General features: G+C 36.3%; 1 protein-coding gene across 9 annotated transcripts in view; it reads right to left on the bottom strand.

Moving 5' to 3' along the window:
* CNTRL (centriolin) overlaps nt 1-24,887 on the bottom strand; it is an 80,275-nt gene that overhangs the window by 52,419 nt on the left and 2,969 nt on the right. For 6 of the 9 annotated variants that reach the window (XR_006886939.1, XR_006886942.1, XM_046649415.1 and 3 more), the window contains exons 2-9: nt 18,091-18,338; nt 16,382-16,512; nt 13,695-13,825; nt 11,905-12,046; nt 9,829-10,015; nt 6,709-6,902; nt 2,824-2,880; nt 793-912 (exon numbers count right to left, since the gene is read on the bottom strand). Coding sequence is in view for 7 of the 9 variants with exons in the window: in XM_046649415.1 (XP_046505371.1) it covers nt 793-912; nt 2,824-2,880; nt 6,709-6,902; nt 9,829-10,015; nt 11,905-12,046; nt 13,695-13,825; nt 16,382-16,512; nt 18,091-18,307 (1,179 nt within the window). In the remaining 2 variants the exon portion in view is untranslated. The remainder of the gene's footprint in view (nt 1-792; nt 913-2,823; nt 2,881-6,708; nt 6,903-9,828; nt 10,016-11,904; nt 12,047-13,694; nt 13,826-16,381; nt 16,513-18,090; nt 18,339-24,887) is intronic. The other 3 variants (XM_046649582.1, XM_046649635.1, XM_046649683.1) reach the window with 2 other exon arrangements.

Below are 24,887 nucleotides of genomic sequence, written 5' to 3'. Positions count from 1 at the left end.
AAGTTGAAAAATATATATCATTCTTTTTTTTCTAATATATATCATTCTTTTATCTTATTCTTATTATACCAAAAATGAACTAGAATAAAAAATGATCTCAAAGGATTCCTCCTCCTACCCTTGAAGAGTGAGTTTGGATTGACTGGATTGGCTGATTAACGAACCGCCTACAGTTATGTGATTTTTAGCACTGCTTAATCTCTCAAGTCAGAAATCTAGGTGTTTTATCTTGGTTTCTTGGACAATATAGAAGCAAAATCTCAGTCTAATAAATATTAATAATTGAATTTTTACTAAATAATATATGGTATTGGTTGGAATCACTGGATCTTAGGAGTTAAGCGATTCCTCTGTTGTAGTGGCATTTGTGGCATTTGTAAATGGGTGACTAATACTGAAGCCACTGACTACTGAACAAACAACGTAGGGAAATGACTATTCCATGGTCACCAAAGCAGACAGCACACTTTTTCTGGGAGTTCAGATTTAAAGGAGCTGATCAACCACACTCTTGAGTAAGGTAACTGAGGCTTAGGAGGCTGCTTCAGATTATGGATAGGGCTGTGGACAAAAACCTCCTGGGGCTTGTAACCTCTTTTGACACTGCTCTAACTTACTGAGAGAAATAATTTACAGATTTAACCAAAGTACATTTACTCTGCTGATGCCCTCATAATAAGAAAGTGGAGTGGTTATTGACAACATCCCTTGAATGTTTCCATCGTCCAGGCTCCCCTGCCCCACTCTATGGTGGCTTTAACTTTGGATTACTAAAAAATTAAAATAACTCACCTCTGATGGATAATAATTTAGTGGCTCAAATTTAGCATCAATTTTATAAAAGGCCAATTCCTGTTCCAGCTCATACTGTTTCTGACACGCTCGTGTTAGTTCCATGGTCTTCTGTTTTAACTATTAGCCCAATTTGATATGAAACAACATAGCATCAGTAAGTTAGTATAAAAGTACAATGGCAAATTCTACTCATAACGAATAAGTAGATTGTTTTAAACCCCAAAGCAAATAGCACAACACTCAGAGCATTTTACCTTAATTCTAAAGTATTATAAAGAATGAAATACGAAATTATCAAAGGGATCACATAAAAGACCTTTGAAGTTTATATGCTATTTCAGGATATAATGAATAAAGATGTTAAAAACCAGTTAAATTTGCTTATCCAAAAGTGAAAATAACTGTATCAATTATTTTTAAGTAAGTAGTCCACTAAGTACCTGCTTCCTGATTTCCCAATAATTAGCACTAATTTATTTAACTTACTCTGCGATTTTAATGATAGCTTCAAATTGTGGATGAGAATGATATTTTACATTAATTACAAAGGAATCAGAAGGAAGAATGAGAAGGATGGAATTAAGAAGTTGGTTTTAATTGCTGTACTGTTGTTGCCGTAGTATTGTGGCTACTGCCTTCCCAGTTTTAAGTGTTCAGAACATTATTCTTTGTAATAGAGGATAAGGGATGTGAATAAGCTCAATCAGATCTAAATAAGTAACCTTAAATTTTTAATAAAGTATTTCTACTATAATTACAACTTCTTAGTCATTCTTAGAAATTTTTGGAGCTAGAAGAAATCATCCAATCTAAGTCTCTGAATGTATAAATAAAGAAATTGAATCCTAGATTGGTAAATTGACTTGTCAAAAGTTACATATTAGATTAGTGGCAGAGGCTAAAATTAACTACCAGTAGCAGCCCCCTCTCTACTAAACCAATCCTCTGAGTTCATTTCAAAGGTCTACAAAGTGATTTCAGGCTTTTTTTTGGCCAGTGTCTGATAGTAGATACCAGACAAAAAACATGCAGAAAAACTTCATTAATATAAAAATGCAAACTGAAGAGAACAAAACATAAACTAACATGAACATTTTACAAGGCCCAGGAAATCAAAGTCGTGCATGATTTAGCTTACAGTCACCTCCTGATTATCCGCCAAAGTGGAAGTAATGCTAACCTGGATAACAGCTAATCTTGATCAAGTGCTCACTGTATGCCAGACAGTGGGCTAAGCACCTTACATGTGCTGTCTCACCGAATCTTCAGAACTACCCTAAGAGATGATAAAAGCTGCACAGAGAGGTTAAATAACTTGCCCAACTGCACAGCTGGCAGTAGAAGAGACAGAGTTCAATACCAAGTCTCTTGCTTTCAAATCCAACTCTGTCTACTGTACTGTGCTGCCTTCAATGTCCTGCTGCAGGGCGTCCACATATTACTCATACTGACACAGTCACTGAGTGCTCTTAAGTCCCCGATTCTCAAGAATGCAACTCACACCAACAATATCAACTGATCCTGGGCTTCTCTCCCCAAAGATCATTGGCAGTAGGGCCAAACAAAGGCAAATGTGACTGGAATCATGGAGAATGCACGGACTGGTCTCTGCGGGCAAATAATCATAAATACTCTGTGCATCTTAAAGTCACTTTGTGTCTTTTATAGCACTAGGCTTAGCATATAGTAAGCATTCAATAAATGTTCATTGCGGAAATATATAAAGGAGCAAATTAGGAGTCAGCGGACCTGGAAAGTAGGCCAGCTACAGTATAAGCTGTGGATAATCAAGAGCTGACTGCAGTTAACATATTTACCAATAGGAAAAATGATACGAATTCTCTCCCCCACATTCAAATTCACTCTCCTATGTACACATCCATTAAAAAAATTGTACATAAACACACAAGCACATTTCTCAAGAAGGCAAGCCAGTTTCAAAACTTAAAATGTACATAAGCATATTAATACAAGTTATCATGCAAACCATGAAACACACAGTGTGCCATTCGGCCCTGAAGGAACTACCTTTAAGGAAGAATAAAGAATCGGCAGAAAACGGTCTGCAAGAAACCAAGACAAAGGCTAAAAGGGGAAAGAAGCAAACAGACACCATCACCTGGAGAACTGTAGAGAGCTAGGCTGTAACAATGTGAGCGGCTCTCTGCTGACAACTTACCTTAGGAAGACACTACTACTAGCACGGGCATTATTCTTACGTGGACACATTTTATCATCATTCTAACCATGAGTTACAAACTTACCACCTTCCACTACTTAGCTTGATTCATTTCAAATTATTTTCACATTCATTACCTCATTAAGTCCTCACAACTATGTGAGGCTGGCAGGACAGGTAAATCATTCTTATTTCAAAAATGAGGAAACTGAAGAAGAGGAGTTAAATAACTTGCAAAAAGACAAAGAGTTACATTAATATTAAAGGTAAAGTCAATATTTGTTGGTAGAAGAGAGGGGGACAACTACAGTTTAAATGGCCATCAATGTTACTACATTTCTTTTATAGGTTAATCTACCTACTATATGAAGAATTACTTTAGAAAACTGGAAAACATATACAACTGTAGATGATATTATCACCATACACTCTGCATAAGATAATGGAAAATGTTTTTCAAATGTACGCTCTGAGAACAAAACCCAGAATCCCTTTTTTAAACATAGAATAGTCCTTTAGAATAATAAAAGAACAGGTAAAACAATATGAATTAAAAGAAGAAATTTAAAGAGGAAATACAAAATAGCTAATATATACATATGTAATACTCAACTCTCCAACAACTAAAGAAATGTGAAATTAAAGCAATGAGATTCCATGTTTTTTTCTATCCTATTCACAAGTTCAAAATAATAAAATGAAGTGGAGAATTGGGCTCTTGTACTCACTGCTGTAGAATTGTAAAGCAGTTAACAAGCTTTTGGAAGGGTGCATTAATTTAAAATGCAAATTACACAGTAATTCCACTTGCAGTGATTTATACTAAGAAATTACTAGTATAAATGCATAAGATATATAGACACACAAAGATTTTCTCTGCAGTATTATTTTTAATAACGAAAAAGTGCAAGCAACCTAAATAGTCATCAATAACAGTAGGCTAAATAAATTATGAAGGATCCATATAATGGAACACAAAGTAGACTTTGAAAAAGATAAGGAAGATTTATGTGTGTGTATATATGTGTGTGCGCAAGTGTGTGCATGCGTATTTTTTTTTAACTTGGAGAGCTGTCTGTGATACACTTTTGTAAAAATAAGATGCAGAATTTTAAAAAATATGTAGCAAAATTCTTTTTTATAATCACAAAAATATTCAAAGGTATATATATATGTAATTACATAGTATATATGTATGTATACACTATGTAATTACATATATATTGTATAAGCATAGAAAACAAAAAGGATATGTATTAACATCCAGGGAATGGGGGAGGGGAAGAGTGAGATCATTTTCTACTGTATAAATTTATGTTGTCTGAATTTGTTAAAATAAACATACATTAACTTTGTAGATAAATATATTTTCAAACAGTTGATGATAAAAATAACATAATGAACCAAAGAAAAGCACAATCTGTCTTCTAACCAAAAACAGTTACAGAAAAAAAGCCCAGCAAAAACTACTGACAATTTACAAAACATTTATTCACAGCTCAAATATATCAAAAATATTATAAATAAAAGAGAAAACTAGGCAACTATAATAATCCATGACTTGGGGATAGTGCAAAATCATAAAACACACATTTTTCCAAGGTTTACAATGGGTTAACTAACATGCACCAGGGAATCAGCATATAGAAATTATAAAGTTCTTTTATCTTAGTAATAAAAGATGGATTCTATATTACAAAAAAGATCAATAACTCAAGACAATTTATTAAATGTTCACAAATGTCAAGTGATAGCATAGTAAATACTGTTTTTTATTTTTGTATTTAAAATACAAATAGTAAGTGATGGCACAGAGCTCACTGCTAAATAGTACGCCTTCAGAATACAGCTGACATACCTGAAAACTAACTTCAAATACAAAGGAACCCACAAATGCTCTGAATATTTGACTAATAGAGCTGGGGAAGAGCCCTGTCTTTCATCATGTCCACTTAGTATAAATTACCTTTTTTCTCAGGCAAAGAAGAGCTCAAGAAGAAGGTAGTTAAGTATTCAGATTTCAAGTACCAATTTTCCTTTCTACACAGAGGAGGGAAGTTTCTTTCTTGCTAAAAAGGTAAGTGCTTAAGCAGAATGTTTGTCAACAAATTAAGTAATTAAGCCAGAATGCTAATCTTGAAAGAGGGATGCAAAAAAAAAAAAAAGATAACTGTATCTAGGATTCTCAGTTATATGAGAAATATAATTATTTAAGTTATGCATTGATCAGAAAAAGAATTGTTAAAAGGAAAAAAAAGAGGAAGGTACCAATAGCTATTTTTTCCTTTAGGGAAAACAGTGTAATAATTTTACGAAATCAGATTCTCTGGGTTGAAAAGGCCTTTTACGGTCATTTAGTCCATCTCCCTGCCTAATGTCTAATGTCAAACCCTGAGTATATGCCTGTTCTCATGAAAGCAAACACATTCCAGAATTATCACATTTTATCTCAGGACAGCTATTAGAAATTTCTTCTTTATTACTAAATGAAAAACTGCTTTCCTATAAAACTATTTACCATTTCTTAATTTTATCTCATGGGACCTTAGTCAATAACTCTAGCTCCTCTTCCATGAAATGGTCCTTTGCCTATCTGAAGGCAGACGTCACAGCTCACTGGGTCTCCTCTTCTCCAGCCTGGACACCCCGGTTGTTTCGGACATTCCTCATAGGATACGGTCTCAAGACCTTTGAAGCCTCTGAGTTAGGCACCTTCTGATCACATGCCATCTAGTCTGTCTAAACCCTTCTCTTTTAAAACATCTTTTCTACCTATTTCAACCATAAACCCAAATTATATAAAATTTAAACATTATGGATACGCATAAATGGCAACTTGAAAGTGCTTTATAATTCTACTCCTCAGAAACAACTACTGTTAAGAGTTTGGTACATGTTCTACCATCTTCCCCTACACATGCTTATACTATTATATATTATCCTTCTATATAGGGTCATATTTGATATCCTATTTAACGGCTTGCTTTTTTCCACACAGCAATATGTGTTAGATATCCTTCCACATCAGCACATACAGCTCTAACTCATTTTAAGAGTAACATGATTATTCTACCACATGGATATCCACTGAGGGACATCTTAGTTATTCTCAATATGTCACTAATGTAAACAATATTGTAGTGAATGTCCTTGTATACATATGTATGTATGTGTACTTATATATATGTATATGTATGCACACATATGTAATATCTTCATGCATTCTTGCTACCATTTCTACAGAATATACTATTGGAAATATTATATATTACAACTATTATTGAATAATAAATAATGGAAATATAATATAAATATTACACAGAATATTTCCAAGATACAGGACATAGGGTATGTCCATTTAACTTTGAATAATTTTGCCAAATTGCCTTCTAAAAGTTTTTGCCATTGTACAGTCTCAAAAACAATGTTGTTGTTAAAAAAAATACACACATGTAGGGGCAGTCTGACCAGCTCCTCATAGCACGGAGCTTCAACTTCCTCCTTTGTTCTGGATCCTCTACGTCACATAATGCAGCCCAAGGCAGCACTCGACTTTTGGGCAGCCACACCATACAGTGCACAGTCAACTGCAACTTGTAAAACCTATTGCACATGTTTCTGTTAAACCACATCTTCTCCATTCTATGGTTAGGAAGTTGTGTTCTTAGACCCAAGGACAAAGAATTCTCTATTTCAAGAGAATATAGTCAAAGCAATGTAAAATACGGACTTACCAATTCATTTTTCGTGTTTAGGTTACTCTCTAGCTGCTCACAGCTCTGTTTTTGTAACATGGCCTCCTCTTTTAAGGATTTGTTCAATCTATCTTGATTTTTAATTTCCTCGAGGAATCTGGTTTGTTTGCTCCTAAGCTCTTCAGTTTCCATCATCTTCTTTTCCAGGTCTCTTTCCAGTCTTTCTACCTCTTCTGCCGATACAAATTTAATAGTGTATTGATCATTGTATCTTCTACTTGAAGAAAGCTAAGAATATTTCTCAAATGAGAGCAAAAGAAGTCTTAGAATTGTATAAATACAATTCCACTTTTAAAATTATTCACTATAGGTTTGGGAAAAAAGACTACCTTGAGCTAGAAAGTGATTTATAGTAAGAGGTAAAGAAGGCATTATCTGTTGGATAACAATTTTAAAAGATAACACTTCCAAGTGTTCAATTAGTGTTTGATAAATGAGGTTTTTCCCAGGTCTCCTACAAAGACATGCAATATTTTATTTGATATTAGTAATTACACTTCAAACAATGCTGCAAGCGTATTTGCAAAATACTGTGTTATCTTAAAAATCCTTTCAAGGCTTCCTATTATGTTTAGGATAGGATCCAAAAAGCTTACATGAAGAACTGACATAGCTCTTCGTGATTTGGTCCCAAACTCCCTCTCCAGCCTTTTTCAAGCACACCCCACTGCAGCCTTTCTGAAATGATTCCACTTCTTCAGATCTGTGATGCCTCTTCTCATCTGCAGGCTTTTAGTCACACCATCTGCCTGGAACTGTCTTCCTCCATCTCCCACTGGCCTATTTTGTATCCTCCAGGTCTTAGTTTTAAAAAACGTTTTGAGAAGCCTGCCCTGACTCTACCCTTTCCCCAGGTTAGATGCTTCTCGGGGATGCTCTCACGCCACCCTGCACCTCTGCTGTGGCCCTCATCACACACAGAGTTGTAAAATATGATCAAATAGCTTGGCTGTCGCCTTATCTACTTTAGCGAAAGCAGAAACTGCCTCTATCTGGCTCACCAATGGATCCCAAGAGCTCAGCATATTTAAAGGCTCCTAATTAATATTCAAAGTCATGAGTGAATCATAAGCAGTTTAAATATTTCTCCCAATAGTATATTTATATGATGACTTTTCTTTGCATTATTTATATTTTTAAGGATTCCAAAACATAAACTTCAGGGTAACAAATGTTGAGGTAGGTGGATCCCAAACTAATAAAAATTCACCATATTTCTCAAGTATTGGATCAAACCACATGAAATTGCATTTTTATAAGTCAAAATGTACCAACATCAATTCCAAATGGTTGAACATACAGGCTCATTTCCTTTAAAAATGGCTATTTCATACCTTCCTCTTTCTCTTTAAACCTCCCATACTCCTATTTTTTCTCAGCTGATGACTTCATATTTAATTGAAAAACACCAGTGGGAACTTCTTCATTTTCCTACCACCAAAGCAACAAAATTACCCACAGCTGCACATATCTTCTCTCCCTTCTGTTGGAGAAAGTGTCCCATCCCTCTTATCAAGAGACAATCTTTCCTCTCTTTCTTTGATCTCATCTACTTGTCTTCTCAAGTACCAAAAGAATTGAGCCATGATTTGTCTCTCCACTTAGTTCTTCAATATCCTGTTTCTTTAATTACTAGCTCTGAGGTTTACTGCAATCTCTTCTGCCCATTTCCTGGTCTGAAAGCTATTGGTGAATTTTTTTTTTCACTTTTAAACTTTTTTTTAAACTCATTTATTAGGTACTAGGGGAGAGAAATTGTGGGAGGAAATTTCAAATCTTCATCCAAATGTCTCCCTCTTATTCACTATTCAATCTATAATCCAGCATTTGTGTCAACGACTCCTTAGCCGCTCTTGTCAAGATCATCATCAAATACTGCCAATGTAAAGCACCTCTCTGTGTTCATCTTACTTCTTCATGTCTCAGCAACATTCAACATAGCTGACCACTTCCTCTCTTGAAATTATCTCTGGGTTTTTGCAACCCATTATTTCCTGGTGTTCTCCTATCTTGCTGGCCCCTCTTTCTCAGTTTCCTTGGCTAGTTCCCCTTCTAGCTCATCCCAACGCCTGCCCAAGTGAGCTAATCGATTCTGGTGGAATTAAATACCATTTTTATGCTGATGACTCCAAAATTTATATTTCTAGTACAGGTCTCTTTGAACTCTAGACTCACATTTCTGACTCTCTTCTTGGTTTTCTCACAGACATTCAAACTCAGCATTCTGAGTTCTCTCATTTTATAAACACTATCACCATCCAACCACTTACACAAGCCAGAAGCCTGGGCATTATCCATGAGAAAGTGCTGCTGATTCTCCTCCAAAACTGATCTGTCTATTCTACATCCACCACCCAGATACAGGCCACCAACAATTCTAGCCTAGATTACTGCGATAGCCTCCTAACATGTCCCTTTATCTCCACTTTGCCCTGTTCCAAATCATTCTCCATCCTGCATCAAAAATAATCTTCTCAACAGATAAACTGGATCACGTCCTACTCTTGCTTAAAAATTGCCAAGGGCTTTCCACTGCACCTGGAATAAAAGCCAAACCCCAAGGCCCTGTGCCATCTTGCCCCTCCCCATCTCTCCAAACTTCTTCTTGAGTTACCCTCTAGTCATACTGTTTTTCTTTCAGTTCCTTCTCACCAGGGTCTTTCCAACTTCGAAGTACAAGTTGCTCCCTCCCCCTGATGCCTTTGTTCACATGGCTAATCCTCTCTTGCCTCTGCCTTCAGCTTAAATGTCACTTCCTCAGAGAGACATTCCTTTATACCACTTTACCAAAATGGGGGTTCTCCTCTGTTACTTTTTCTGGGTTTACTTGCTTTTTGTCTGTCTTCTCCACTAAAACACAAGCTACACAAAGGCCAGTACCATGTCTTGCTCACCACTGTATCCTTAGTGCCAGATACAGTGTCCAACTCAGAGTACATGCTCAAAGAATATTTGTTGAATTAACTGATTTATGGTGCCACTTTCCATGCTAATTTTAATAGCATTATAAAGTTTATAATAGAATATATTTCTCTGAATAACTTCTGAAAATAAATTCTTCTCCCACTCAAATTTAGTTTTTTAAAAATGTCACCTTACCTAAACTGAATCTCTCAAAAGCTTCCTGTCTGTCCTGAGTGGTTACTGGCTGACCTTCCAAACTTTCCAGTGATCGAAGGTGAAAAATGGTAAACTGGAGGTAATGAGGAAGGGTCACAACTGGATTTTCAACTAGGATCAGAGAAGTCAAATCTTGAAGTGGTTTCAACTTGCTTACATCTTGGAGCTGAAATGATATGAAATGTTATTATTGGTATAATTTAATTTAAAAATCATAAACACATCTAAAGGAAGTAATATTCAAGGAAATTGCTATTAACATGGCAAGGAACCTATTCATGAAACCCATTACCCAAAAGTAGGTGTGAGGGGAGGAATAGAAAGGGAGTATTGGAGTGTAGTGTATCAGGGCAGCACTAAGCATTTTCCATATAGCATTTCATTAGTGACTCCTCACAACAACCTATGATATAAGTATCATCTTAATTTTACAGATGAAGAAACTGAGGTTCAAAGAAGTTAGGTGACTTCCCCAAAGCTCAGAGCTTACAAGTGAATGAAACAGGATTTGAATTCAAGTCTGTGTAACTTTAAACCTATTGTCTTTTCATTATACTCATTAAACAAATTGAAATATAAATGGCTATAGAAAAAGATTTTAGTAAATCTTCAGATAACAGTTATAATTGATAGTTAAAAGAAATAAGGATATGCAGAGCTACTTACAGTTTTGAAGTGAGATTTTTACATTTATCCAAAGAAAGATTTTAAAAGGCTGAGAAACACTACTGCTAATAGCTAGTACAAATAAATCCCTCCCAGGTGAACATGCATCACTCTTACTGATGCCAATGTCAAATAGGAACTGGGATGAGAAAGTCACACAAAATGAGAAATAATAATAAATATTTATTGACTGATTTTCCTGTTAACATCAGCTGATGCTGAGTATATCTAAGGACTGCTACTTGGAAGAATATTTGTGGCAAATTTTAGATTCATGGCTCCCTCTTCCCATCACCACATAAACCCCAAGAGCTCCAAGGTGACGCTGTGCAGCATGGTGGGGGCTCTGAGGCTCTCAGGCTGTCACCGTGAAATGCTAGAGAGCCACTTTACCAGATCTCTACGAAGATGAAATAAGACAGCAGGGACACTGTTAACACACGGCATTAAACAAATGCTGCTTATTATTATTATTAGCTTCCACTGGTGAAGATTTAAGGAATACAATCTTAGAGTTATTTAGCGTTTTAAAGTTTTTAAAGTATTTTCACATCTATCATTTCATCTGAACCCCACAGCACCTGTAAAGGAGGTGGGGAGGGATTGTTTTCTCCACTTTAAACAGTGAATTTTGGAGAGATGAAGGGATTCTCCAAGGTTACAAAAGGCAAGTCCAGACCCATACTAGAAGTCACATCTTTTATTTTCTATTCTAAGACTGATGTCCTTTAAATTACTATGGCATGATCGTTAAAATTTGAATACAGATTTAAATAAATTAATGTTTTTACTTAGCAATACTTTTTGAACATCTAACTGTATAAATCGTATGAAACTCAGAAACTGTACTCCAGAGAAAAATATACATTATCAGATATATGAACCATGATAACATAGCTGCTTTACTATAACAAGCTAGTGATTAACCTCCTACAACACCTAACTCTAGAATCAAGATTAAATCATAAGTTTGAAAAAAGAACTCTGTTCTAGGCATTCAGTGACCTGGATTTGGAAACAAGTTGTGTGGCCTTGGGTAAGAGACTTAACCTCTTGGAGACTTTACTTGGAATCAGACTATGGTACCTGACTCATAGTATTATAAAAATAATCCCTGCACTGTCTCCTAACAACAGTGTTCTGAGCTCAAATGAAATGACAGATGTGCAAATGCCAAGAGGTCCCCCTCAGTCACCATGGAACCATGCAAAACCAGGACTGCCTATATTTAATGACCGCAGAGAATCCTAGGTTATACACGAATTCGATATTTGGTAAAGGATCAAGGACCTTAAAAGAAGAAATTCCACTTTTTAAAAACTTATATTTTAATCTTTTTTCAATAAGTCCAAAAGTTTGAAAAAATTCTTGCTACTTTGAATAACTTACCGACGATATCCTGTTGCCTTTCAGATTGAGGACTCGCAAACATTTTAACTTCTTCCCTAACCATACTGGAATATGTTCAATTTCATTTCCTGCAAGGTTTAGCTTTTGCAGATTATACATATTTTCTATGCCTTCAATTTTGCTGGAAACCAAAGGTAAAATCGAACTTAGTAAGTACAATTATAGAGTCCCTCAATTGCATTTTCAGAACAAACAGCCTTGGTTTTATGCAGGGTTACTTTCATAGTTGTAATTTGCCAAGCCTTTTCATAAATGGGAACCAAAAAACAAATGGCTAAAAATAAATTTACCAGAACAGCTCTGGCAAACTCTTCATTACTCTACCTGTGAATCCCACCTATCTTACTATCAGACTTTATCATCTACAACACAGAAAAGAAGAGTCTGTCCATGGCATTGTCACTAACCACTGTGAAGAGTACTAGCAGACAGCCAGGGGAGAGCTGGAAAACTCAACAGCACACACCGTGCTATGTGTACATGAGAAGATGCCCTTAATTATTACCTTATTACCAAAACATTAGCTATGCCAGCAGGATATGGCTGCCATTTTGAGCTAGTGGATCCCCTCAAAAGGATATCATACTTACGAACATAAACATTTTAATCAGAATATTCAAATTAATAAAAGATTTATCACACATATTGATGAATTTTCACTGATAAAATACTTTCCAAAGTTGATTCCAATCTAATTCCTTGGTCAATTTTCTATACTGGGCAAGTATTTCCAAGCTTCTTTATTTTTTATTTTTATTTTGTTGAAATTATTTTCATCAGGGTCATTTATTTAATTTTTTAAAGATTGGCACCTGCGCTAACATCTGTTGCCAATCTTTTTTTTCTTCTTCTCCCCAAAGCCCCCCAGCACACAGTTGTATATTCTATTTGTGAGTGCCTCTGGTTGTGCTATATGGGACGCCGCCTCAAGATGGCCTGATGAGTGGTGCCATGTCCACGCCCAGGATCCAAACGGGCCAAACCCTGGGCCGCTGAAGCAGAGTGCACAAACTTAACCACTTGGCCACGGGGCTGGCCCCTAGGATCATTTATTTTTTCTACAAACTTTATATTAAGGATTTGATTCATTAATCAGTTTTTTTTCCCATTTCATTCTTGCCATATCAGAGCTTCTGCCACTTTTAGTTGTTTTGGGGTTTTTTGGCCATTATATATATCAAGTCTAATGTAGGGAAAGTATAGAGATATAAAGATTTCCAAGATTTTATAATTGTATCATTTTGTCTATGACAAGTTTCCTAGGTGCAGTTTTAGCCACAGTCAGTTTTACCATGTTTATGTCTCAGAGTAATATATATTATGAAGTGGAAACAAGACTGAGAGTATGTTTCTTATAGCAATGAGCAAAAAACATCAGGATAAACACAGAATCAAAAAAAGTTGAAGTATCTTTAGGACCAAAATGACAGAGTTAAAACATTCTGCTTCATGTCAACTTTCTCAATGTAATAAGGCAGTGAATCATAGACTATATGTGGGAAAAATTTCTGTCAAAATGGAATGAAGATAAAATTTGGTACTCAAAAGATGTATCTCCTTCTTTGATGATGCTAGATGAGATATTTTTCTGTACTTTAGTAATGCCAAAACATGAAGATAGTAATTGCCTGTGAAGGCTAGACTATCAACGACTAAGGATCAAAGTGCCTGCTGTTTCGAAAGATTCTTGCAGTAAGGTGGCAGCATTAATCTACCTCTTTAACAAACACGATGACCCTGCAACACTACCTAAAGAAGTATTTACTCACCAAATTTTGTTATAGGATAAGTTGAGTTCACGTAATTTTAACAGCTTGTCCACCTTCTCAATCTTCTCTATTACATTATAGCTGAGATTCAGTACTTCAAGTTTAACACATTTTTCCAAATTTTCGATATACTAATTGGAAACAAATGAATAAATATTTTATACAACAGACGCATTGACATAGCACAACATGTAAATATGTGCATTAGGGGCTGTCCTAATCAGTCATCAGAGAATAATAAACCCTTACTGCTCTCCTGGATGAGCCCTTGGTGTGGCTCTCCTTGACCAGGAGTAGCAGCTCTCTTCAAGGTGCCAAACCCTCCTTGCCCCTCAGTGGACAACACTTCCTACGTACAGAGAAACGCCAGTCTACCCACCAAGGATTCCTCCACTATCCTTTCCTCCACTTCAGCTTTTCTACATCTCTCCCTCCCTCCCCTCCTCCTTTCTTCAAAGTTCAACTCGGTACTTAAGGCTCTTCGTAAACCTGACTCATCTCCTCTCCTCATGCTCTTGCATATTCAATGTCTTTCTCTCTCCTGGACCTTCCCCGAAAGTTTAAAAAGTCATTATTTAACAGTTATTCACTACGCACTTACTGTATACCAAGTGTGGCATCAGGAAACAGAGATATTCCAGTGAACTAGACAATTCCCCTGCTGCAGGAGCCTATGTTCAACATGCTCAATCTCCTCTATATAAAACCAGTCACCTCACGTTGAACTTGTTTTCCTATCAAGCTATCACCTTATCTCCCTCATTTGCCACCACGTTCTCACAAGAGCTGTGTACATTTGCTCACGCTGCCTTCTATTCACTCTTATTCTATGGGTAAGGCAAAGTATTGTCTGCCCTTTCCTGTATTCAAATAGTTCTCTCCAAGATCATGATTCATTCATCCATTTCACAAACATTTATCAAACACGGATTATGTGCCAGAAGCCGTTCTAGGTACAGGAAATACAGAGGTGAATAAGGAAAACAAGGTTCTTGTTTTCATTTACAGGGAAAGCCAATAAACAAATAAATAAAATTTCACACACTGAAGTGTACTAACAAGAAAATAAAGAAAACATGATGTGACAGAATGCAAGGCACCAAGAGGGCAGATCTGTCTGCTGTGTTCATGGCTATTGCACTAAAGCCTGGCACATAATTGGGTGCTAAATAAATATCTGTTGATTGAAAGAATGAGAGGGAGTGACTGAGGAGAAGGCGGCTAATAGCCATTGGCTGGTAAGAGAAGGCCTCACAGGGGAAGTACACTGAGTTAAGAACAAGAAGTCAGCTGTGTGAACACCTAGGAGCAGAGAATACCAGGCAGAGAAAAAAAATGCAAAGGTTCTAAAAGAATGAACTTGGTGGGTTTGAGAAATAGAAGGAAGGGCTTTTTAACTGACAAATCCAAATGACTTCTTCTAAGTTTTCATTCTATTTGACAACTCTGTGACATTGTACATCATCCCTACCTGCCTGAAGTTCTCCCTCCTTTGGCCTCCATTCATCGTACTCTTGGATCTTTTCCTGTTCCAGTAGCCCTTTCAGACTTCTTCATTGGGTCTGCTTCTTCCCTGCACGCGCGCGCTCTCTCTCTCTCTCTGATTCCCCCTCACTATTTCTCCTCTCAATCCTAGGCATTCTTCAATCTAAGCTCTAAGTTCCCAGAGATCAAAAATGAAGCTTATTTACCTTATCTACTTATCTACTTATGAAGCTTATCTACTCCAACAGACTAACATAATGCTTCGCATATAATAATCACACAGCAAAGATTTACTAATTTGATATTTCATTTTTGCAACTTTTAAACTCCAGCATGTCTCCTTTTTCCTTTTTAATTACACAAGACATAACTATATTTTAATACAAGTTTCCAACAAAACACAAAAAGCCCTCTTCATCAGGTCCCCAGGCCCCCGTAAAAAATCCCACCATTAAAAGATGAGCATTGTTAAGAGGCTGGTGTATATACATCCAGACCTTTCCAATCATTTACCTCCATATATACACATCCCAACTCTAAGATTTTAAAATACACTCTCCTATATTCTTTCCTAATACTTTTATATCATTTTTGTTGGTTGATTTTTGTTTTGTTTTCATTAAGATCTTCAACCTTCTGGAATAATTTGTGTGATTAATGTAGTAGGCATCCAAGTGTATATTTTTTCCAATTAAAAATTAAGTTGACTATTACAGTGTGTTCATGTTGTATAGCTTTTGAATAAAGCAGTAAACGCTCTAGAGCAGGGATCAGCAAACTTTTATTGTAAAAGGCCAGAGAGCAAATACTTTTGGCTTTGGGGGCCGTATAGTCTCTGTGACAACTACTTACCTCTGCTACAGGAGAAACAAAAGCAGCCACAGACATATGCATACAAATGATTGTGACTGTGTTCCAACAGAATTTTATTTACAAAAAAAGGCAGCAGGCCCAACTTGGCCTGCAGGCTGTAATCTGCCGATCCTTCTCTAGAGAGAGTCAATAACGAAGAGAGTAATAGGAGCTTATGAATTTGAAGATGTCATATTTCTGATGTAGAACTTCCACTGAAAACAATAAAAGGTTTGCTGCAAATAAGGTGATATTAGGATAAGATGTTTCTGTAAATCTAATATTTTGTTTGTTTTAAAGCACAGAAAAATTAAAAACAATGTCTGTATTCAGAAATGTTGGTAACCTACCCTAAATTTCTTGCCACCATCTTTAGAAAGTGAAAGGTTCAGAGACTTTACCAAGGCCAAATTGTCCTGTTTAGCAAGTTTCTTAACAAGGGCCTCTGTAATATATCGAACTCCTGCTTGTGAATCAGCTTCTGAAATTAGAGAAACAGATCATTATCAGCAAAGGAACACACGAATACTCTGAAAAATAGATTGTTTTGATGTTATATAACAAAAAATTTTTTTCAAGTCATGCAAATGTAAAAACAGTTGGCTGGTTCTACACGTAATATTTTAATAATAATATTTTACTTTATATTGCATTTCATAATAATGACAATAATAGTTATACTCTATAAATATTAGCTGTGTGCCAATGCTTTACATTTAGAAAATTTCATTTGTATAACACACCTTTGAGACTGAAATTATTATTCCAATTTATATAAAAAAATTATGATAATTTGCTCAAGATCTTCCAGCTAGTTATGTGCAAATCCAGCAGTGGAACCCAGGCAGATGACTCCAACACTTAGACTTTTAACCACACGGAGCACTGAAGTTTTTAGCAATATTTTAATGTTAGTTTTTTACAAAATAAACTGGCACTATTTAGTTGTTCTAATCTAAAGTTTAGAAATACTTAAATTCTTAAAAAATCCTTTTTTTATGGTGAGAAACTCAAACTCGTTGGTATTCTAAATAGAGAAGATCAGCACATGTTTAGTAGAGAGAAAGCACTAACTTGATGGATAGCACACCTTGTCCTAAGACCTTCCTGGATACTGCTATCAAAGCTTGTTAAAGTCATGTTACATTTGACAAAAGCAGCCATAAAAAGAAAACTGCCTCTTGGCTCTTTCTTTATGAGTCAGAAAAAATTAATCCTGGGTTCAGATCCAGCTTGTGGGCCAAAGAGTCCATCTGATTATTTATAATAAGTTAATATCACATTTATTTTGTTTTAAAATAAAATGATTTTTTCCTTTAATTTGGGCTGTTCTAGGAAAGAAAATGACTAATATTCTAAAATATTAATCAAATTAGAAATAACAATGTACCAATTGGCAGCAAGGGTATAGGTCTAAACTCAATGTGGTCAATATTTATTACTAAAAACTGATCAGATATTTAGGTCAATAGTTTGGTGGCTGTGATTTCATTACTCAACAAAGAAATCAGTTTTCTTTCACATTTAATCACATTCAATAGATTCTTAGAAAAAAAGAATCTATTTTTGAAAATAGGTTCCCAGACTAACAGAAGGCTTTTAAGAAAAAAATAAAAACCTTGGTGGAACATATACATGTCCCTTACGTGGAAATCAGTCCATTCACAGATAAGCAGTTTGCCAATAAGCAAACTGGAATAGCCCCAGGGTGGATAACATTTTTATACTGAATGAAGGCACTCCACTCTGAAGTGAACAGATATGCCCTCCCCCTAACCAAGGATGACTGTAAATTTGGCATATGAGCTTTAAGGCGCTCTCCCACCACAGGAAATAAAGCTTCCTTTTTCTGGAAACTCCCTTCTCCTAACTCTTTCTGACATCTTCACCCTCACCCAGAAGCTTCCATCCTCCACTGTCCTGACAACTTCTGTCAATAAAAACAATAGGTCAAGTTAGTACAAGGATATATGTTACATCTGGACCAAAAATGTAAGTTCAAGATTTTCCATCTTTGCATAAGAGTATGTGGTCAAATTCTCAGATTAAAAAGCAATACCTTTCTGGTCTTGGTAGTCCAAAAGCATAGTGTTTTTATGTGTAATCTCGTCTTGATCACTCCACTGTCCTCCAGAATGAAAAGGGAGAATCTCAGATCCGCTTAAAGGTGACAAGGACCTAGATCTCATATTGGACAGAAGAGATGATGGACTAGGAGAATGAGATGATGGTGGCATCCTTGCTTTGGAAAATTTTTGCTGAGAACCTTTCTTCATTGCAAGAATAAAGCCAGGTGTCCATCAAAACCTGTAACAGTTTTCAGTATATTTAGCAAGGTTAATTTTTTAGAGCTACCAAAACTATTAAATTAATCTATTTCTAGAATTTTCAAGACTACAAAGTTATAAACTCAGAGGCTGTAGATGCTAGGACCCACGCTACTCCAAACAGATGGGAGCAGACACTATTTCAAACATTGCTGATCTCCTGGCCAGAGGAAAAACAGACCTCCAGAGGGTCTTGTATTGACACATGCTCCAGCGAGAAGTCTCACCTGTCATTTCTGTTCTCAACGTACTGGACTGAACTAATCACAATGCCTCTTTCTACCCACAAAGGGTCCTTGAATGCAGGAAGCTGGAAATACTTGGCAACCAGCAGTATTTAATACTGATGAGCACTCTCCCCTTCCTGAAACAGTTTCTTCCTTTGGCTTCTGGGACACCACACTCTCCTGGTATCCTCCTGCCTCCCTGGCCACTCCTTGGCCTCCTTTGCTGGCTCACACTCCTCTATTCAGTCTTTAAATGTCAGAGCTCCTCAAGTCTTTCCTAGTCCCTCTCGAATCTCATTTTAGACAATCTAATGCACACCCATGGCTCCTAATGCCACCTGTATACTGATATTTATATCTTCAATCCAACCTTTCTCTGAGTTCCAGACTCCTATTCTCAACTGCCTACGTGATATCTCATTGACATCCTAAACTCAACATGTTCAAACTGAATTTATCATTTCCCCCATCCCTCCCTCATTTCCTCCCATCCTGTTTCCTCCTCCAGCATTCCCTAACCAGTGAACAATGCTCATGAGAATAAGCTGGAAACGTGGGAGTCATTCTTGATGCCTCCCTCTCTCTTTTCCCCATACCCAATCAATCACCGAGTTTCGTCACTTTTACCTGCTAAAGATCTCTCCAATTAGTCTACTTCTTTCCATCTCCACTCTAATCCAAGATCTCATCAAACTACTATAATAGTTTCTAACTGATCTCCCTACAAGCTCTCTTGCCTTCCTCCCCATCACTATACCGCAGTCAGACAACCCTGAGTGATCTATTTAAAAAGTAAATCTATCGGTCTGTAATGCACAAAATACTTACCAGGACCTATGAGGTCCCCCATGATATGGCCCTGTCTCTCTAGCTCACTTCTGTCACTCGCTCCCTCAACTTTGTGGGCTCCAGCCACACTGACCTCCACACATACTGCCTTCTGCCACAAATGCTTACCTTCAGTCTTTTTGTCTTTTTATTTTTAATCTTTTTTTCCCAATTTTTTTTACTGTGGTAAAATACACACAACATAAAATTTACCATCTTAACCATTTTAAGTGTACAGTTCAGTGGTATTAAAAACATTCATAATGTTGTGCAATCACCACCACCTTCCACCTCCCTAACTCCTTTCACCTCGTAAAACTGAAATTCTACACCCATCAAACAATGTACCCATTACACATTCCTCTCTCCCCAGCCCTTGGCAACCACCATTCTACTTTCTGGCTCTACGATTTTGACTACTCTAAGTATCTCATATAAGTGGAATCATCACAGTATTTGTCTTTTCATGACTGGCTTATTTCACTTAGCATCATGTCCCCAGGGTTCATCCATATTATAGCATATGTCAGAATTTACTTCCTTCTTAAGATTGAATAATATTCTATTGTACGTATACCACATTTTGCTTACTCATTCAGCCGTCAATGAATGCTTGGGTTGCTTCCATGTTTTAGCTACTGTGAATATTACAACAGACACGGGTGTACAAATATCTCTTCTGAGTATATACTCAGAACTGAACTGCTGGATAATATGCCAATTCTATTTTCAATCTTTTGAGGAACCACCATACTGTTTTCCTCAGCAGCTGTACCATTTTACATTCCCACCAACAGTGCATTGCGGTTCAAATTCACCATATTCTTGCCAACATTTATGTTTAGTTTTTGATAGTAGCCATCCTAATGGGTGTGAGGTGACATCTCATTGTAGTTTTCATTTGCATTTCCCTAATGATTAGTGATGATGAGTATCTTTTCATGTGCTTATTGGCCATTTGCATATCTTCCTTGAAGAAATGTCTACTCAAGTCCTTTGCTCTTTTGTTTGTTTTGTGTGCAAGATTGGCCTTGAGCTAACATCTGTGCTAATCTTCCTCTATTTTATGTCACACGCTGCCACAGCATGGCTTGACAAGTGGGGCTAGGGCTGCGCCCAGGATCCGAACCTGCGAACCCTAGGTAGTAGAGGTGGAGCGTGTGAACTTAACCACTACGCCACCAGGCTGGCCCCACGTCACCCTTTTTAAAATCAGGTTGTTTTGTTGTTGTTGTTGAGTTTTAGGAGTTCTCTATATATATTCTGGATATTAATCCCTTATCAGATATATGATTTGCAAATATTTTCACCCATTCTGTGGGCTGCCTTTTTACTCTGTTGATATTGTCTTTTGATGCACACTTAAAAATTTTCACAAAGTCCAATTTGTCTATTTTTTCTTTGATTGCCTGTGCCTTTGGTGTCATATCCAAGAAATCACTGTCAAATTCACTGTCATGAGGATTTGCCCTGTGTTTTCTTCTAAGAGATTTATAGTTTTAGGTCTTACATTTTGGTCTTTGATCCATTTTGAGTTCATTTTTGTATATGGTGTCAGGAAAGGGTCTAACTTGATTCTTTTGCATGCGGACATCCAGTTTTCCCAGCACCATTTTTGAAAATACTGCCCTTTCCCCCTTGAATGGTCCTGGCATCTTTGTCAAAAACTATTTGACCACATATGCAAGGGTTTGTTTCTGGGCTTTCTACTCTATTCCATTCGTCTATGTTTGTCTTAATATCAATACCATGCTGTTTTGATTAATGTAGCTTTGTAGTAAGTTGTGAAATCAGGAAGTGTTGAGTCCTTCAGCTTTGTCCTTTCTTAAGACTGTTTTGGCTATTTGGCGTCCCCAGTCTTTTTATCACGTTAATTCTTAGTCTTCCTTCAGAGATCAGCTCAACAACAGTTGCTTCCTCAGGAAAGCCTCCTCTGTAGGGCAGGCTAAGGAAAGTCCTCAGTTATATACTCTCAATCAATGTGTCTTTTTTCCTCAAATAATCACAGTTTGCAATTATACATTTATGTTATTATTTGCTCAACATCTGTGTCCCCACTGGACTGTAAGCTCCGTGAGAGCTTCCGTTTTGTTTATCACTGTCTCCCAGTCTAGCATAGTGCCTGGCATCTAGCAAGAACTCAATAAATATTTGTTGAATGAATAAATGAAGTTATTTTCCACTTGTCCCTCTCCCTCACCCATCAAGACATTGATTCTAGTTCTGAACTATTTCTAAATTCATCTCTATCTTCACAACTACCACCTTAGATCCAACTGTTATCATCTCTTGCTTAGACTATTATGATACTCTCATAACCAGCTTCCAATCTTTCTTTGCTTTGCCTTCAATCCATTCTCCATCTTTCACTCACTTACTTTACAAAAACAAGAGAAATCTGATGGTTCTCACTGCCTATAAGTCTAAACATTTCAGCACCTTACAGAAGGTGCACCACAATCTGGCCCAATTTTCTGGCCTAATCTCTCACTCCTCCCCACCATGCACCCTGCACTCTAGTCATCTTTTTATTATTACCTAGACACATCATGAGTTTCTGCTCATGAAATTCCCTCTTCTTAGAATGGCATCCTCTTCTTCCTCTCTACCAACCAAAATGTCATTTTATTTGTGAAGGCTTTCCAGAAATCCACTTCTTTCAGGTAGAATTAATCCTCCCTGCTTGTTATCACACTGAATATTCCTCTGTCAGAGAACTCATTCTACTATACATTTTTGGCTTGCCCAGAATGCAACACCCACAAGTGGAGGGATGATGTCTTATTTATCTTGAATTCCCAGCCCCTCAACAGTAGGTTATGAATGTCTCTAACATTTTACATCTAGAATTCAACCTGTTTAGAGACCATGCTTTCAACAGTGTGTGTGCACTCTCTCTCTGTATGAGGATGAGTGTATATGTTTTTGTTGCAGTACATTATACATATAGAAAAAGCACACAAATTGTAAGTATACAGCTCCACGAATTTTTATATAGTGAACACAAGCTGTGTAACTAGTATCCAGATCAAGAAACAGAATATTACCAAAACCTCAGAAGCTCTCTCATGCCGCCTTCCAGTCATTAACCTCCACACATGGGTAATCTCTACCCTGACTTCTTTTTAAACAATTTTTTAACTTTACATGAATGAAATCATAGACTATCTTTTATATCTGCCTTCTTTTGTTAAACACTATGCTTCTGATATTCATTCATGTCTGCTTCATGTTATTCGAAAAACATCTGATTGCTTCAAACTCCCATGTCTGCTATTGCTTGTCCACAAAAATCAATTTTATTGCAGTTCAGGTATTCCAGAGGAACTAAAGCATTTATTGATGAAAGGGATCTTAGTCAAATTCCTTTACTTTTCTTATAAGAAAATTAAGGCCCAGAATGCTAAATGACTGGGTCAGACACAATGCTGGCTGTAGTAATGATGAGAATCAGTTCTCCTCTCAAACTAATTTGTAAGTCAAATCACATAATTAACCTAGTAGAATGTAAGTTCCATGAAGGCAAGGACATTGTTCACTGATGTATTTCAGGCCTAGAACAGAGCCTAGCAGATAGCAGATAATTAATATTTACTGAATGAATTATGCATAAATAACATGGAACTGATAAAATGCTATTTAGTACCTCAACAAAAGGATATCTTCATGAGGAATATTAGTCCTCAACACCAAGAGTCCTAATTCCAAGGTTAGGTTTATGCAAAAAAGTTTTTCAAGATATACAATTGCTCTTATAAGTACATTCGGTCTGAAAACATTGCAAAAATTATAAATTTGACAAATTTTTAGACAAAAAAAACCTTATAAGATGTATAGGTCTTGAGTAAGGCTGCATTAACAATGATCCTATTTTTGCTCAATATCCACAATATCCCCAATTCTCACTGCTTAAGAAGTGAAGACAAAACACAAATTATTTTTTAGAAAAGTTACCTTCAATCCAAAGATTTGGGGTAGCTCAAATCTTATGCCATTTAAGTTGGTATTAGAAAGAGTTATTATTACAGTTTGATACATGAATATCCTCATATATAATATACTTTTACAGGTATATGAGTATTATCATACAGGCTGGGATTATGAAGAAACTTATTTTTTAAATGGTTGGAACATATACAGTATGTGTAGAGGAGAGCTGCCATTAGTATATTCAATCAATTAACCAACATTTGGCAGATGTCATACCTTTCAATGACTATATAATCATTCTAGGAATGCTGATCTTGCCTGAAACATTTCTGGAATTCCTCTTTGGGTCCTTTCAGAATTAACTTACAAGTCTCACAAGAAAATCAGACCCATCACTTCAGCTGCAGTTTGTTTTTATTTTCCCAACTTGATCATTAACTTTACCAGGTGCCAAATATCCTGATAAGCTCTTACATGTATCATCACATTAGGATTAAATACAACAACTCTATGAAATAGTTGTTTTCATCTTCCATTTCAAAGATTAAGAGGTTAAACAATTTTTTCAAAGTTCCATAACTAATTGGTTAAGCCAAGACTTGAATCCTGATCTGATTCCAAAGCCCACATCTTCATTACGATGTCATATTGCTGACCGAGTTTTCTGAAGCCCAGACCATGTCTGATTTGCTCTCATGGTGCCTTGCACAAAACAGATCATAAAAAAATGCCACTAAATAACCTGATTAATGGATGTCATATACTATGAAACCAATTTCTGAACACAAAACAGACAATTTAATAGAACGATAGCATCAGTGAACTATGATCCAGCTTCTTAAGGTGACTAGCTTGAAAGGAAAAAAAACTTACTACATTTGTTTTTAAAAAGTGACTTTTTCACAGTTATACAGTATAATATGGCAAACTGCCTTGTTCCAATAGTCTAGTTCACTTTAGACTGCAAACTTACATGTGTTTTTACTTTTTCTTTCACTCATTTTTTTCATGTTAAGCCATAGGTCAGAGAAGCTTCCCCCTAATTCACATAACCGCTATTTATGCCATAGCCACAGAGCTTTTGGTCCTAATTTCACAAGTGTGGTTGACAATTTTTGTGTCTTATATCACACCATTCTGCTATGGGAAAAAGTCTCCTAGCAATATTACTGATTCTGTGCTAATCTGTACTGGCATTGTCTTTCTCCATAAGAATAATACACTCAAACTTAATAAGAGCTAAGAGGCATGTGCTTTAAAGGTAAAATTTTATTTACTCCCAAATTAAATGTAGTTTTCACAGGGCAAGAGATTAAAAAAATAAAAGAAGGGACGGACAAGGCCCAGTTTCTACTTCTATGTAGCTTTCTCTATGCCATAGCATGATAGAAAATTATAAAATTAGAATAATAGTGCATGCTACATGTTACAGAGATATGCTTTATATTTTTCTAGTTTCTTGGTTGACAAAAAAGCACATCCTATGTTTTCATGCAATGCAATTATTTTGTATCCTGCATTTTAGGCTTCTCTCTAAATTTTTA

This window comes from Equus quagga, chromosome 1, assembly GCF_021613505.1.
Source record: "Equus quagga isolate Etosha38 chromosome 1, UCLA_HA_Equagga_1.0, whole genome shotgun sequence".
In the NCBI taxonomy this organism is placed as follows: domain Eukaryota; kingdom Metazoa; phylum Chordata; class Mammalia; order Perissodactyla; family Equidae; genus Equus; species Equus quagga.
The sequence above is the reverse complement of the archived record's forward strand: the minus strand, read 5'-3'. Positions and strand labels throughout refer to the sequence as shown.